Below are 17844 nucleotides of genomic sequence, written 5' to 3'. Positions count from 1 at the left end.
GGGTAGATCCCATCAGGCCCTGAGTACTTATCTACCTTAATGTTTTTCATGACACCCAACACCACCTCCTTTTTGATATCGACATGACCGAGACTATCTACACTCCCTTCCCTAGACTCATCATCCACCAAGTCCTTCTTTGGTGAATACCGATGCAAAGTACGCATTTAGTACCTCACCCATTTCCTCTGGCTCCACGCATTGATTCCCTCCTCTGTCCTTGAGTGGGCCAACCCTTTCCCTGGCTACTCTCTTGCTTTTTGTATACGTATAAAAAGTCTTGGGATTCTCCTTAATCCTGCTTGTCAGTGATATTTCATGACCCCTTTTAGCCCACCTGACTCCTTGCTTAAGTTCCTTCCTACTTTCTTAATATTCCTCAAGGACTTTGTCTGTTCCCAGCCTTCACAGTCTATATATTACAAATTACACCTTAATTATCATGTATGACAGAGATGGGTCTAACTGTTTCACTGAGCAGTCCACCCACCATTTATGGCAACAATTACAGTCACAGTTCTTCACAACTCTGTTGTACCTCAGATTTTCAGCTCTTCAAGGATTTAGCCGCTGTCTTTTATCTGGTTCTAAACATTGTCCGTTTCTCCAGAATTGTTTTTCCAGCTTCTGTTTCAGTTCTGGTTTCTGCTTCAGTTCTAGTTTCCTTCTTGGGCTCTTAAAAAAAAAACAAGCTTTGCAATCACAGATTCCATCACACCAACATGGCTCAGTGATGGCACTCTCATAGAACAAAGAAAATTATAGCGCAGTACAGGCCCTTCGGCCCTTGATGATGCGCCGACCTGTGAAACCATCTGACCTACACTATTCCATTTTCATCCATATGTCTATCCAATGACCACTTAAATGCCCTTAAAGTTGGCGAGTCTACTACTGTTGCAGGCAGGGCGTTCCACGCCCCTACTACTCTCTGAGTAAAGAAACTACCTCTGACATCTGTCCTATATCTATCACCCCTCAACTTAAAGCTATGTCCCCTCGTGTTTGTCATCACCATCTGAGGAAAAAGACTCTCACTATCCACCCTATGGTAACCCTCTGATTATCTTATATGTCTCTATTAAGTCACCTCTCCTCCTCTCTAACGAAAACAACCTCAAGTCCCTCAGCCTTTCCTCGTAAGACCTTCCCTCCATACCAGGCAACATCCTAGTAAATCTCCTCTGCACCCTTTCCAAAGCTTCCACATCCTTCCTATAATGCGGTGACCAGAACTGCACGCAATACTCCAGGTGCGGCGGCACCAGAGTTTTGTACAGCTGCAGCATGACATCGTGGCTCCGAAACTCGATCCCCCTACTAATAAAAGCTAACACACTATATGCCTTCTTAACAGCCCTATTGACCTGGGTGGCAACTTTCAGGGATTTATGTACCTGGACACCAAGATCTCTCTGCTCATCTACACTACCAAGAATCTTCCCATTAGCCCAGTACTCTGCATTCCTGTTACTCCTTCCAAAGTGAATCACCTCACACTTTTCCGCATTAAACTCCATTTGCCATCTCTCAGCCCAGCTCTGCAGCCTATCTGTGTCCCTCTGTACCCTATAACATCCTTCGGCACTATCCACAACTCCACCGACCTTCGTGTCATCCGCAAATTTACTAACCCACCCTTCTACACCCTCATCCAGGTCATTTATAAAAATGACAAACAGCAGTGGCCCCAAAACAGATCCTTGCGGTACACCACTAGTAACTAAACTCCAGGATGAACATTTGCCATCAACCACCACCCTCTGTCTTCTTTCAGCTAGCCAATTTCTGATCCAAAGCTCTAAATCACCTTCAATCCCATACTTCCGTATTTTCTGCAATAGCCTACCGTGGGGAACCTTATCAAACACCTTACTGAAATCCATATGCACCACATCCACGGCTTTACCCTCATCCACCTGTTTGGTCACCTTCTCAGAAAACTCAATAAGGTTTGTGAGGCACGACCTACCCTTCACAAAACCGTGCTGACTATCTCTAATGAACTTATTCTTTTCAAGATGATTATAAATCCTATCTCTTATAACCTTTTCCAACATTTTACCCACAACCGAAGTAAGGCTCACAGGTCTATAATTACCAGGGCTGTCTCTACTCCCCTTTTTGAACAAGGGGACAACATTTGCTATCCTCCAGTCTTCCGGCACTATTCCTGTCGACAATGACGACATAAAGATCAAGGACAAAGGCTCTGCAATCTCCTCCCTGGCTTCCCAGAGAATCCTAGGATAAATCCTATCTGGCCCAGGGGACTTAGCAATTTTGGAAAGTGTGAAAATAGATAACACCTCCTCCTTGTGAACCTCAATCCCATCTAGCCTAGTAGTCTGAATCTCAGTATTCTCCTCGACAACATTTTCTTTCTCTACTGTAAATACTGACGAAAAATATTAATTTAACGCTTCCCCTATCTCCTCTGATTCCACACACAACTTCCCACTACTATCCTTGATTGGCCCTAATCTAACTCTAGTCATTCTTTTATTCCTGATATACCTATAGAAAGCCTTAGGGTTTTCCTTGATCCTATCCGCCAATGACTTCTCGTGTCCTCTCCTCGCTCTTCTTAGCTCTCCCTTTAGATCCTTCCTGGCTAGCTTGTAACTCTCAAGCACCCTAACTGAGCCTTCACGTCTCATCCTAACATAAGCCTTCTTCCTCTTGACAAGCGCTTCAACTTCTTTAGTAAACCACGGCTCCCTCGCTCGACAACTGACAGGTACATACTTATCAAGGACACGCTGTATCTGCTCCCTGAATAAGCTCCACATTTCGATTGTGCCCATCCCCTGCAGTTTCCTTCCCCATCCTACGCATCCTAAATCTTGCCTAATCGCATCATAATTTCCTTTCCCCCAGCTATAATTTTTGCCCTGCTGTATATACCTGTCCCTGCCCATCGCTAAGGTAAACCTAACCGAATTGTGATCACTATCGCCAAAGTGCTGACCTACATCTAAATCTAACACCTGGCCGGGTTCATTACCCAGTACCAAATCCAATGTGGCATCGCCCCTGGTTGGCCTGTCTACATACTGTGTCAGAAAACCCTCCTGCACACACTGGACAAAAACTGACCCATCTAAAGTCCCCCATAACAACTACCCTGTTACTCTCGCTCCTGTCGAGAATCATCTTCGCTATCCTTTCCTCTACATCTCTGGAACTGTTCGGAGGTCTATAGAAAACTCCCAACAGGGTGACCTCTCCTCTCCTGTTTCTAACCTCGGCCCATACTACCTCAGTAGACGAGTCCTCAAACGTCCTTTCTGCCGCCGTAATACTCTCCTTGATTAACAATGCCACACCCCCCCCTCTTTTACCATCTTCTCTGTTCTTACTGAAACATCTAAATCCCGGAACCTGCAACATCCATTCCTGTCCCTGCTCTACCCATGTCTCCGAAATGGCCACAACATCGAGATCCCAGGTACCAACCTATGCTGCAAGCTCACCCACCTTATTCCGGATGCTCCTGGCGTTGAAGTAGACACACTTTAAACCAAGTTCTTGCTTGCCAGTGCCCTCTTGCGTCCTTGTAACCTTATCCCTGACCTCACTACTCTCAACATCCTGTACACTGGAACTACAATTTAGGTTCCCCCTGCTGAATTAGTTTAAACCCCCCCGAAGAGCACTAGCAAATCTCCCCCCCAGGATATTGGTACCCCTCTGGTTCAGGTGAAGACCATCCTGTTTGTAGAGGTCCCACCTACCCCAGAAAGAGCCCCAATTATCCAGGAAACCAAAACCCTCCCTCCTACACCATCCCTGCAGCCACATGTTCAACTCCTCTCTCTCCCTATTCCTTGCTTCGCTATCACGTGGCACGGGCAACAACCCAGCTATAAATCCGAATGTTGTGGTTTGGTTTCAAGTCCCAATTCACAGACTGAAACACCATAATCTAGGCTGACACCAGTGCAATACTGAGGGAATGCTGCACTGTTGGAGGTGCTGTTTTTCAGATGAGAAGTCAAATCTCTGATGTCTCAGGTGGACATTAAAAAAAAATCCCATGGCACTCCTCAAAGGCAAGCAGGAGAGTTAGCAGTGTCCATTAAAACAGATTATCTGGTCATTATCTCATTGCTTTTTGTAGGGCTTTGTTATGCACAAATTGGTTGCAGCATTTCACTATGTTAAAACAGTGCATTCACTTGAAAAGTACTTAATTGGTTGTAAAGCATTTCTGGACATCAAGAAGTTGTGAAAGGAGCTATTTTTGGTCTGTATCCTCCAAAGATCTCATCTACCATCCTGCCCCTCGACAGCAACATCAAAAAAAGGGTAGTTTCCACACACATGCTGATGACACCCTGCTCTACCTCACCACTACCTCCCTTGACCCCTCAACTTTCACTTAATTGTCAGACTATTTGTACAGAATCAGCAGAAGTTTCCTCCAAGTATTGGGAAGAATGAAGCTATTAACTTTGGTCCCAACCACAAATTCCGTTCCTCGCTGCCAACTCCATCCCTTTCCCTGGAAACTGTTTGAGGCTGAACCAGGTCAGAATCTGTATCATAGTTGACAGAGATGAGCTTCCACATTACTAACACTGCCTATTTCCAACTCTGTAACATTGCCCGACTCTGCCCCCGCCTCAGCTCATCTGCTGAAACATTTATGCCTTTGTTACCTCTAGACTTGATTATTCCAATGCACACCTGGCTGGCCTTCCATGTACTACCATCCATAATCTGAGGCAGCAGAGTTTGGATGACCTCATGTCCTAACTCGCACCGTCCCACTCACTCATCACTTCTTTGCTCGCTGGCCTACAATGGTTTCTGGTTAAGCAACACCTTTATTTTAAAATTCTTGTCTTTGTTTTCAAATCCATCCCTATCTCTCTAATCTCCTGCAGCCCTCAGATAACTGCGCTCCTCAAATTCTGGCCTCTTGAGCATCCCCGATTTTAATTGCTCCACCATTGGTAGTTGTGGCTTCAGCTGCCAAGGTCCGAAGATCTGGAATTCCCTCCCGAAATCTCTCCGCCTCTCTTCTGTTTCCTCCTTTTAAGACGCTTCTTAAAACCTACCTCTTTAACCAAGCTTTCTTCCTTAATATCTCCCTATCTGGTTTGTCAAATTTTATTTTATAAAGCTCCTGTGAAGCACTTTGGGACATTTTACAATGTTAAAGGTGATATAAATGCAAGTTTTTTTTTTACATGGACCCAAAGTCTCTTTGGACCTTCCCTGTTCCAAACTTTTCACCATTTAAAAAAAAAATTCAGTCGCTCCTTTTTTGGCCCAAATGGATGATCTCTCACTTATCTGGTTGAAATCTATCTGCGCAGCTTTCTCCACTTACTTACTCTATCAATGTCTCTTTTGTAGCTTCATATTCCCATCTGCACTACTTACTTTACCTCCAATCTTTGTGTCATCTGCGATATATGGCTCTGTATTGTGTATCTAAATCATTAATATAGTGAATAATTGAGGCCCGATACAGATCCTGTGGCACACCACTAGTCACACTTTTTCCAATTTGAGTACGTATAAGTTATCCCTACTTTTGTCTTCTACCACCTAACCAATCTGTTAGCCAGGTCAATAATTGCCTTTAATGAGCTTTAATTTTAGCTCATCTCTCATATGGAACCTTGTTAAATGCCTTCTGGAAATCCATATAAACTATATCCTTAGACATTCCCCTGTCTACTGCTTTAGTTACTTCCTTAAAATTAGATTCATTACTGTTTACAAATCCATGTTGGCAATCTTTAATCAGCTCAAATTTCTTAAGTGTTCAGTTACTGTGACCTGAATTATAATTCCAATAATTTATAGACACCATTAAAGGGGACAAGAGGTAGAAGACTTGTTCCTATATCTGTGCTTATACTTTCTTTCTTTTGGGCCTCCTTATCTCGAGAGACAATGGATACGTGCCTGGAGGTGGTCAATGGTTTGTGAAGCAGCGCCTGGAGTGGCTATAAAGGCCAATTCTGGAGTGACAGGCTCTTCCACAGGTGCTGCAGAGAAATTTGTTTGTTGGGGCTGTTGCACAGTTGGCTCTCCCCTTGCGCCTCTGTCTTTTTTCCTGCCAACTACTAAGTCTCTTCGACTCGCCACAATTTAGCCCTGTCTTTATGGCTGCCCGCCAGCTCTGGCGAATGCTGGCAACTGACTCCCACGACTTGTGATCAATGTCACACGATTTCATGTCGCGTTTGCAGACGTCTTTATAACGGAGACATGGACGGCCGGTGGGTCTGATACCAGTGGCGAGCTCACTGTACAATGTGTCTTTGGGGATCCTGCCATCTTCCATGCGGCTCACATGGCCAAGCCATCTCAAGCGCCGCTGACTCAGTAGTGTGTATAAGCTGGGGATGTTGGCCGCTTCAAGGACTTCTTATACTTTATGTAACCAAATACTATGAAGAATACAACTTTTTCTCCCTCCTGCAGAAGCAGTGTAAGCCTTCTGCTTAACTTATCCATGAATAACCAAGGCAAGAGCAATTACTTGAGCACACCCAGAAACCGAGGTGGTTATAAATATCAGGATTTGTATGACATTACAGGAAAATTCTGTGCAATTTCATAATCCTTATCCATTTTAAAAACATTTTGTGACCTGAGCCCATAGAGGCAAAATGTCATGTTGGAATAAATACTTCTGAATAAAATGCTTGTTAAACTGTATTTCTAACTATTTTTATAAAAACATAAGGGGCATGTATCAAATGAGAAAAGGCCATTACATCCACCGTGTACCCTGTACCCAATTGTGCACAGTACACTACCCATCTAAACTCAAGCTCATGTTGAAGGTGTTAAATGGGTTTTAATTGCTGTTTCCAATGGTTTATCTGCATTACTCTTAAACAGCAATATTCTAATTTCCTGTCACATTTGAAATTGGTACCCTTTATCTCCAGGTTCATCATTCTACATCATCTTTATTTCTATTTTTTTTTCTTGGAGCATCTATTTCATTATTTTTCCAGCACTTTTGCAACCAAGAAGGTCTGAAAAGATCTGCATCTTGCATTCCTTGTGGACACTCCCGAGGAATCAGAGGGACTGCCTACATGTGAATATGACTTCCTGTTCGCTGCACTTTAGATTGTAATTTCAGCAGAGTTGGACTTTAACTTGTTTGGAGCAGGAATGGATGCAATAAATGAAATTATCATTTATATCGTATTTTTGGACAACCCAAACACTTCACAACCAATGAATTACTTTTTTTAAAACTGCACTCATTATTATGTAAGTAAATGTAGCAATTTGTGCACAGTCAGATCCCACAAACAGCAATGAAATAAATGACCAATTAGTCTGTTTTGATTGAAGGAGGAATGTTGGCCAAAATATTTCAAGAACTGCCTGCTCCTCTTTGAATAGAGCATGGGATTGTTTATATTCACATGAGCAGGTCATAATGTCTCATCGAAGAAAAGTGCCTCCAACAATGCAGCACTCCAATAGTACTGCACTGAATTGTCTTTCGAGATCATGTGCTCAAGTCTTGCGGTGTGATTTGAACCTACAGCCTTCTGAGTCAGAGCTGAGTGCTACTACTAAGCCAAACTGGCCAGTTTATTCTTCAAAATATATATAATATATATAACAAAAACAAGAAATGCTGGAATCACTCAGCAAGTCTGGCAGCATCTGTGGAAAGAGAAGCAGAGTTAACGTTTCAGGTCAGTGACCCTTCTTCGGAACTGACAAATATTAGAAAAGTCACAGATTATAAGCAAGTGAGGTGGGGGTGGGGCAAGAGATAACAAAGGAGAAGGTGCAGATTGGACCAGGCCACATAGCTGACCAAAAGGTCACGGAGCAAAGGCAAACAATATGTTAATGGTGTGTTGAAAGACAAAGCATTAGTACAGATTAGGTGTAAATACATTGAATATTGAACAGCAGCAAGTGCAAACCTGAAAAAAACACCCCCACCAGGATGGTTTGAGGGCTCTCCGCTTCTTCCTGGAACAGAGGCCCAACCAGTCCCCATCCACCACCACCCTCCTCCGTCTGGCTGAACTTGTTCTCACATTGAACAACTTCTCCTTCAACTCAACGCACTTCCTTCAAGTAAAAGGTGTCGCTATGGGTACCCGCATGGGTCTTAGTTATGCCTGTCTTTTTGTGGGATATGTCGAGAATTCTTTGTTCCAGTCCTACTCAGGCCCCCTCCCCCAACTCTTTCCGGTGCATTGATGACTATCGGTGCCGTTTCCTGCTCCCGCCCCGAACTAGAAAACTTTATCAACTTTGCTTCCAATTTCCACCCTTCTCTCACCTTTACATGGTCCATCTCTGACACTTCCCTTCCCTTCCTCGACTTCTCTGTCTCCATCTCTGGGGATAGGTTGTCTACCAATATCCATTATAAGCCCACCGACTCCCACAGCTACCTCGACTACACTTCTTCACACCCTACCTCCTGTAAGCACTCCATTCCATTCTCCCAGTTTCTCCGTCTCCGACGCATCTGCTCTGATGATGCTACCTTCCATGACGGTGCTTCTGATATGACCTCCTTTTTCCTCAACCGAGGATTTCCCCCCCACTGTGGTTGACAGGGCCCTCAACTGTGTCCGAACCATTCCCCGCACCTCTACCCTCACCCCTTCCCCTCCCTCCCAGAACCGTGACAGGGTTCCCCTTGTCCTCACTTTTCATCCCACCAGCCTCCATATCCAAAGGATCATCCTTGGCCATTTTCGCCACCTCCAGCGTGATGCCACTACCAGTCGCATCTTCCCCTCCCTTACCCTGTCAGCATTCCAAAGGGATCGTTCCCTCCGCGACACCCTGGTCCACTCCTCCATTACCCCGACCACCTCGTCCCCGTCCCAGGGCACCTTCCCCTGCAATTGCAGGAGGTGTAATACCTGCCCATTTACCTCCTCTCTCCTCACTATCCCAGGCCCCAAACACTCCTTTCAGGTGAAGCAGCTTGTACTTCTTTCAATGTAGTATACTGTATTCGCTGCTCACAGTGTGGTCTCCTCTACATTGGGGAGACTAAGCGCAGACTGGGTGACCGCTTTGCGGAACATCTCCGCTCAGTCTGCAAGCAGGACCCTGAGCTTCCGGTTGCTTGCCATTTCAACACTCCCCCCTGCTCTCATGCTCACATCTCTGTCCTGGGATTGCTGCAGTGTTCCAGTGAACATCAACGCAAGCTCGAGGAACAGCATCTCATTTACCGATTAGGCACACTACAGCCTGCCAGACTGAACATTGAGTTCAATAATTTCAGAGCATGATAGCCCCCCATTTTACTTTCATTTTTAGTTATTTTTTCTTCCTCCCTTTTTTTTACATTCTTTTTTACATTTTTTACAATCTTTTTTTTGCATTTATTTCATTTCATCTTAGTTTGTTCAGTTTGTTTACCCACTGTTTTTTTTAGGTTTTTTTTCAGGTTTGCACTTGCTGCTGTTCAATATTCAGTGTATTTACACCTAATCTGTACCAATGCTTTGTCTTTCAACACACCATTAACATATTGTTTGCCTTTGCTCCGTGACCTTTTGGTCAGCTATGTGGCCTGGTCCAATCTGCACCTTCTCCTTTGTTATCTCTTGCCCCACCCCCACCTCACTTGCTTATAACCTGTGACTTATCTAATATTTGTCAGTTCCGAAGAAGGGTCACTGACCCGAAACGTTAACTCTGCTTCTCTTTCCACAGATGCTGCCAGACCTGCTGAGTGATTCCAGCATTTCTTGTTTTTGTTTCAGATTTCCAGCATCCGCAGTATTTTGCTTTTATAATATATATATATTGGTTTAAACTAGCTCCCAAAATATGGTATCAGATCTTCTAGAGTCCTTGCAATTTTATAACAGTGCTGAGAGTTAAGCAATGGGAGTAGTAATTAATTAAAAAAATTATCACAGAACTTCGTCAAAGCTGTTAGTTTTTGTAAACTTGATTGAGTATTTTCTACAGTGAGCTTAAGATATACACTAAAGACTTGAGCCTTATTTTTCACAATTTTATTTATGTGCTCCAAGCATTTCTTTTTGTTTTGGTTTGTACTAGGTGTCTGATCGACAAGCGATTGTCACGGTGGATGCTGGAAGGCGAGCAGTGTCCCCTGTCGGATTACAGCAAGACATTGATGCTCTGGTGAAGAAATACAATTTGTCACGAGCCTTTGTACGTCCATCAGGCACAGAAGATGTGGTCAGAGTGTATGCTGAAGCTGTCACACAGGTAAGTACATCACTGAAGATCAATTGCTTCAGTATAAATCTGTGTTGTCCTAGTACTGGATGAAGATTAGAAACATGTTATTCTGCGACTGCATCAATTAGAGCTACCTGAGTCACCCAGGTGTGACTGGCCACGGTCTTAAATTGCCCTCACTACTCCTCTGGAAGGTGCATTCCAATTTTAGAGCTTTACCAGATATTTCTCATGTTCAGTGTCAGGAGTCATACTCAAATTAAGCCTTCACTCCCTGCAAACCAAAGTATGATCTTTGTCTCTGCTTCCATCACCAATGAATGATTTCAAAAGGAAGGTGGATGGGCACTTGAGGGAAATAAACATACAGGGCTACAGGGATATAGCCAGGGAATGGAACGGATTGTATTGCTCTACAGAGAGCCAGCATGGACTTGATGGGTCGAATGACGACCTCCTGTGCCGTTATGATTCTATAACTATGACTCTACACACAATATCAGGTTACATAGCGTCACCTGGGGTTGAGAGGAACACTCTTGCTACGATTGGCTCTCGAGTAGACACGAGTTCACTCACTGTCCTATCCAGGATTAGGAGAACATAACAGTCAGACTATCTAAATTAGATGATAAACCAAAAACCAGGTTTATTGAAAGTAAAAATGAAACCGTAGTGGTAAATCAAGACAGATTTCACTTGATTCTGGAATCATTAAGTTACACCTTCTCAGATATACAAACAGTAAGATTCAAAACTTTGAAAACGCCTCTTATAACACTGACCCAGGTCCATCATCCATTTTACAAACTTATGCATGAGGTTTAGTTAAATCTCATAGTCGTTTATGGCATGGAAGGAGGCCATTCGGCCGATTGAGTCCATGCAAGCTCTCCGTCGAGCAGTCCAGTGAGTCCCACTGCCCTACTCAATCCCTGTAGCCCTGCAAGTTTTTTTCCTTCAAGTGCCCATCCTGTTTCATTTTGAAATCATTGTCTTTGCCTCCACCACGCTCGTAGGCAGTGAGTTCCAGATCATTACCATTTGCTGCGTAAGATAGTTCTTCCTCTCATCCCCTCTGCAACTCTTGCCCCAAAATTTTAAATCTGTGCCCCCTTGTGTATCATCAGCTAATTGGAACAGCTTTTCTTTGTCTACTTTATCCAAACTGGTCATAATCTTGTACACCTCTATCAAATCTCCCCGCAATCTCCTTTGCTCCAAGGAGAACAACCCCAGCTTCTCTAACCCAGCCTTGTAGCCAAAATCCCTCATCCCTGGAACCATTTTGGTAAACCTCCTCTGCATCCTCAAGGACTCTCTCATCTTTCCTAAAGTGTGGTGACCAGAACTGGACGCAATACTCTACCTGTGGCCGAAACAGAGCTTTATAAAGGCACAGCATAACTTCCCTACTTTTGTACTCAATACCTGTATTTATGAAGCCCAAGATTCCATATGCTTTGCTTTTGCTTTTCAATATGTTCTGCCACTTTCAAAGATCTATGCAAATGAACCCCCCTCTGGCCCTGCACACTCTTTAGAACTGTGCCATAAAGTCTGTGTGACCCTTCTGCCAGAATGCATCACCTGACATTTCTCTATTAAATTCCATCTGCCCATTCTGCTAGCCCTACAGTCGATTTGTATTATCCTCACTGTTTGCCACTCCTCCAAGTTTGGTAGCATTGGCAAATTTTGAAATGTTACTCTCTATTCCAATATCCAGGTCATTTATTTATATATATTTATATATTTTTAATAATATAGATATAAAAAAATCAAAAAATAAGTGGTACTTGCACTGACCCTTGTGGAACACTGATGGCTACCATCCTCTAATCTGAAAAATAACCATTTAGCACGACTCGCTGTTTTCTGTCCTGAAGCCAATTTTTTTATCCAAGCTGACTCTGAGCCTCAGTTTTGTTTACCAGCCTTTTTATGTGCTATTTTATGAAACACTTTCTTAAAATCTAAATAGGCAACATTCCTTGCATTCCCTTCATCATCTGTTACTTCATCAAAAGCTTTGATTAGCTTAGTCAAGCACAATCTGCCTTTCACAAAAATGTGCTGGCTTTCCTTAATTAGCTCAAACCTCTCCAAGTGCCTGTTGATTTTGTCCCTGATCATTATTTCTAAAACTTTTTCAATTACAGATGTTAAACTGACTGGCCTGTAGTTACTAGGACTGTCTTTACACCCTTTATTGAATAAAGGTGTCATATTTGCCCCTCTCCAATACTCTAGCACCTCCCCATTATCTTGGGAAGACTGGAAGACTATGGTAAACCCTTCTGCCATCTCATGGAGTATTCATATCAATGGAATAAAACTACTAAAAAAAGTCTGCTGCAGACTGGCATCAGATACAAATTGCACCATTCCCATTGAAGTTTAAATGGGGATAAAGGGAATCAAATAGATATGTTTCACTTTTCAATACCTGTTAGTTGTCCACAAAAATTAAAATGCAGAGTTAGTCTGCTACGTCTTGGAATTGTGCCCCTCAGATGTGCCTTCAATCAGCTGTTTTCTCTTCCATGACAGATTCAACTGCTTTCAACCTCTGAGTGAACTGAGGTTTCCGTGTTTACTGAACAATTAGCTTGCTTAATCTCAGAACAAAGTAAGCAACCTGTTTGCATGTGATCTACAGGAGGACTACATTGCAAGTTATATGTGGATTCTTTCGCTATCGAGTGTGTATGGAGATTCTTTTTAGCGAACCTATTAGCACGATTACAGTTGCCACCTATACTTACGTGAGCCTGAAGAAACTCTGAATGCATTCAGTCACTAATGTACATAATGCACTCATTTTATCAGCTGTTAATAAGTGACATTATAAATAGAATAGATTTATTTTCACAACCCTGTAAAGTGCAGTTTATGTTTGTTTTGCAGACTAATGCTGATACTCTGGCATATGAAGTGAGTCTTGTTGTGTACAAATTGGCTGGTGGAGTGGGAGAAGAGCCAAAGCTGCTGCATTGAGGAAAACAAAATAAAATGCTTTCTTTGGGACATTAAGACTACGTCCACAGATGCTGATGAGGGTGACTGGAATTTATGTAATCCTTCAAAACTAAACATGCAGATTCTATTAATCTGCATTCAAGTTGTAAGAGAATTGCCAATTTTAAAATGTGATGTTGACGAATAGATGCTGTTCACCTTTTTGGCCCAGACGTAAATACAGCTAAGAAAAAGCAGTCTATGGAAGAACAGAACCTTTTTGTTTAGAATATCCTTTCTTCTTTCTTTCTTTGGCCGGATAACTATCACAAGGTAGTAATGTTTTATGGGCAAAGTAACGTCATAAGTAGGGAGTATGAAGTTTGAATGGTCTTGCAAGGTAGCAGTGTATGATCCATGCCTGAGATGCCTTTCTTTCAGTTAGAAAAAAATTACTCTCTTTTTCCATTTCCCCTAGGCAATGGCTCAGTTGGTACCACTCTCACTTCTGAGTTTGAAAGTTGTAGGTTCAAGTCCCACTCCAGGACTTGATCACAAAAATCAAAAGCTGACACTCCAGTGCAGGACTGAGGGAGAGGTGCTGGCTTTTGGATGAGACGTTAAACCGGAATAAGAACTGGTGTCCTGGCTAATATTTATCCCTCAATCAACATCACACAAAAATTATCTGGCCATTATCACAGTGCTGTTTGCGGGTGCTTGCTGTGCACAAATTGGCTGCCATGTTTCCTACATTACAACAGTGACTGCACTTCAAAAAGTACTTCATTGGCTGTAAAGCGCTTTGGGATGTCCTGTGGTCATGAAAGGCGCTGTTTAAGTGCAAGTCCCTGTTTAGTTTATTATTGGAGGTATTCTGTGGTGGACTGTGACTGACAGACATACTTGTGCCCCGTGTACATAATTAGACTAGAAATGATACAGGATTTATTTTGCCAGTTGATACAGATCATTTTTATATATTGATAACCTTGTCAAAAAGGAGGTGGGGGAAACAGGCACAACAAAAAGTTATAACATACCACAAGATGTGTAAAATGAATACTGTAAACGGTTTCTGCTGTACATTCCCTTGCTACTAAATAAATAGGATCTTAAAGCATTTATGTCACCAGTTTAGACAGGGTCAAGGGTGGGCAGGAAAGATTGAGAATGAATACTGTCCTGTTTTCCTCCCCTTTCGCCACAGTTTAATGTTATCAGCTACCCTAGGACCAACATAACTGTATTTGGCAATATTACATAGAGCTGGTGCACAAAATTAATTATAGCTGCTAATTATTTTCCTTTTTGTGTCTCAATGCCATGTTCCAAATAGCCCATCAGAAACCAGTGGAACATCTGCCTGCTCAGGGTGATATACAAAATAAGCCAATGTCAGTTGAGTTCATTAATAAATGTAACTGTGAATTAGAATTAGAACATTACAGCGCAGTACAGGCCCTTCGGCCCTCGATGTTGCACCGACCTGTGAAACCATCTGACCTACACTATTCCATTTTCATCCATATGTCTATCCAATGACCACTTAAATGCCCTTAAAGTTGGAGAGTCTACTACTGTTGCAGGCAGGGCGTTCCACGCCCCTACTACTCTCTGAGTAAAGAAACTACCTCTAACATCTGTCCTAAATCTATCACCCCTCAACTTAAAGCTATGTCCCCTCGTGTTTGCCATCACCATCCGAGGAAAAAGACTCTCACTATCCACCCTATCTAACCCTCTGATTATCTTATATGTCTCTATTAAGTCACCTCTCCTCCTCCTTCTCTCCAACGAAAACAACCTCAAGTCCCTCAGCCTTTCCTCGTAAGACCTTCCCTCCATACCAGGCAACATGCTAGTAAATCTCCTCTGCACCCTTTCCAAAGCTTCCACATCCTTCCTGTGCTAGAAGGGGAGAGCGGAAGTTCTGTTGAAAGTACTTTTCACACCTGCAGGTATATTCTCCTTTCAAATTAGTGCAATATTTGCTCATCATGAAGATCTGAGATTTAAAATCAGACCTCATTGTTACATACTTGCTCCAAAAGTAGTTTGGATTTAGTCCAGGGCACCGTGATTATAGAGTCATTACGGCACAGAAGGAGGCCATTGGGCCATCAAGTCTATGCTGGCTCTCTGTAGAGCAATCCAGAGAAACCTGTATTTGTTTTAATGGGCGTTCTGTGTCTTCTGTTCAGTCTTTCCTTTTTAAAGTAGCTTGATCATCTGTAATGGCTGATTTGTATCAGCATCTGTGGAAAAAGGATTGGGGTGTTAGCTTAAATTAATGAAAGACTAAAGCACTCCCACAGCTGCTTTAACTAATTGCCTTTAAAGTTTCTCATTGCTAATGTTGTAGTGGAAATTTGTTTATAATTAACTCAGATGGATTCTGCCAAGGAATAAACATGTTCTACTAATTTAACCTTACTCTTGTCAATTAGTGCAGTTAAATATGAAACAAGTATTAAGTGTTATAAAACTGATTATGTAAATCTTAGGGGTCAAAATATGGTAGACAGTAACATTGAAAAGAATTGGGTTCTGCTTGATTACACTCCCAGTAAGGTGCGTCATAATTATCATCAAGCTTACTTCTGCATTTCTCCATGCACCCATCTCTAATTTTGACTGGAGGGAAGCAGCAAACGAAGGTATCTTGTGTGCACCTACTTGTCACTTGCTTATTGAATGATTGTAGCAGATTGAAGATCTTAAACTTGTCCTCTCAGTTCAGCACTGGTTCATCAAGGTTTGTGTTTATAGGGTTTACTTTGCATGGTTTATCTAAAAGCATCTAAGTGTCCAAAATGTTTAAAACAGAAGGATTACAAGCAGATCTCCTGTTTCTGCATCTTCAAAACTTCATATTGATACAGGCTAGCTTGATGGTTTCTGAGGCAGCCATGTGCTGAACGTGGTGGAACAAATGTGTGCCCAACACCAAGGCATCTACTCGTCTCCACTGGACCCCTGGATCACCTTCTGCTGGCTTTTGGCGTGTCTCCTTAGCTTTCAAATTTTTACTGGTTAACCTCCAGCAGTGTGCTGAAACAACTCCAGGACACTTACCTTCCATAACTATTTTTGAACCTAGGCATTGGTCCATGCTCCAAGCTAACTTCATCTTGTCAACTCATGAATCGCAAAAGGTTAGTATGCAGATTGTCATGGTCCTGTAGTTTTATTTTGGAATATGCAGTTTGCCTTTAAGACTTGCAAAGGATCTGTATTGCTTTAAGAACCAGCAAGCCTAAGGGGCAGCACAGTGGCGCAGTGGTTAGCACCGCAGCCTCACAGCTCCAGCGACCCAGGTTCAATTCTGGGTACTGCCTGTGTGGAGTTTGCAAGTTCTTCCTGTGTCTGCGTGGGTTTCCTCCCACATGCCAAAGACTTGCAGGTTGATAGGTAAATTGGCCATTAGCAATTGCCCCTAGTATAGGTAGGGAAATATAGGGACAGGTAGGGATATGGGATTAGTGTAGGATTAGTATAAATGGGTGGTTGATGGTCGGCACAGACTCGGTGGGCTGAAGGGCCTGTTTCAGTGCTGTATCTCTAAATTATAGGAAGGTGCATTATTTAGAGACTGCGATTCATAGGGTGCATTCTCGTTACCATAGCCACTGGGAGTGAGCCTGATGCTACATGATGTTACATTTGTAACAAATCCTTTTGAACTGGCTTTTCGTGAGACAATTAGTCTGAACAGACAGGCACAGTGGAAACAGTTGTGATGAGCATGCCTGAAAAAGAGCTCTCAAACATTTAAACTGAAGGAACAGGATTTTAGTCTGTTTAATTATTATCTCTCAAAATTCTAAAACATCAAGCCAAAACAGAGATCTCTGGTGATTTGAATTGAAGGGGAAGTTGGACTGTGACAATCTTTTGTCCCCCAAAAACTCTCAAGTCAGATTGATTCTATCAAAAGTGTTCGCAAGTTGTTGAAATTCATCACCTACTGCAGAAGTTAGACTAAGGACTGTTGTACGTGGAAGAGCTTTTTCCCCATCAGATGGCTGCGAGGACTTTGAACAACATTGGACTATAAATTTGCAAGGGCTATTTTATCTATTTTAAATGTTGTTTATATCTTCTAATTAGAGTTGATTTAAAGACACCTGGTTTGGTTAGCCTTAGTTTACAGGATGATTATAGATAGGCTGGTAAGATAGGTAGAGCAGTGGCAAATGGAATTTAATGCTGAGAAGTGTGAGGTGATGCATTTTGGCAGGACTAACAAGGCAAGGGAATATACAATGGATGGTAGGACCCTAGGAAGTACAGAAGATAAGAGGGATCGTTGTGTACTTGTCCATAGATCATTGAAGGCAGCAGCACAGGTGGTTAGGAAGGCATATGGGCTACTTGCCAATTTTTATACTCAATACTTCGGCTGATAAATGCAAGTCATGCTACACCTGTACAGAACCTTAGTTGGGCCACACTACCAGAAGGAGGTGGAGGCTTAGGAGCGGATATAGAAGAGTTTTACCAGGATGTTGCCTGGTCTGGAGGGTATGAGCTATGAAGAGAGGTTGGATAAACTCGGATTGTTTTCACTGGAACGATGGAGGTGGGGGGTGACCTGATGGAGGTTTACAAAGTTATGAGCGGCATGGACAGAGTGGATAGTCAGAAGCTTTTTCCCAGGGTGGAAGAGTCAGTTACTAGGGGACA

General features: G+C 42.7%; 2 protein-coding genes across 9 annotated transcripts in view; one reads left to right on the top strand and one right to left on the bottom strand.

Annotated features, from left to right (window-relative positions):
* pgm3 (phosphoglucomutase 3) overlaps window positions 1-17844 on the top strand; it is a 134072-nt gene that overhangs the window by 90826 nt on the left and 25402 nt on the right. For 2 of the 8 annotated variants that reach the window (XR_010976187.1, XR_010976188.1), the window contains exons 12-13: window positions 10048-10221; window positions 13105-13256. Coding sequence is in view for 3 of the 8 variants with exons in the window: in XM_068044717.1 (XP_067900818.1) it covers window positions 10048-10221; window positions 13105-13194 (264 nt within the window). In the remaining 5 variants the exon portion in view is untranslated. Of the gene's footprint in view, window positions 1-10047; window positions 10222-12747; window positions 13002-13104; window positions 15575-17844 lie in introns of those variants that run through there. The other 6 variants (XM_068044717.1, XM_068044718.1, XR_010976191.1 and 3 more) reach the window with 5 other exon arrangements.
* The window catches only part of dop1a (DOP1 leucine zipper like protein A), a 555441-nt gene continuing 551688 nt past the window's right edge, over window positions 14092-17844 (bottom strand). Inside the window, exon 41 of the mRNA XM_068044706.1 lies at window positions 14092-15413. Within this exon, the coding sequence (XP_067900807.1) occupies window positions 15370-15413 (44 nt within the window). The 3' untranslated portion in view covers window positions 14092-15369. The remainder of the gene's footprint in view (window positions 15414-17844) is intronic.

This window comes from Heterodontus francisci, chromosome 13, assembly GCF_036365525.1.
Source record: "Heterodontus francisci isolate sHetFra1 chromosome 13, sHetFra1.hap1, whole genome shotgun sequence".
Taxonomy (NCBI): Eukaryota; Metazoa; Chordata; class Chondrichthyes; order Heterodontiformes; family Heterodontidae; genus Heterodontus; species Heterodontus francisci.
This window is presented reverse-complemented; position numbering and strand designations above follow the sequence as displayed.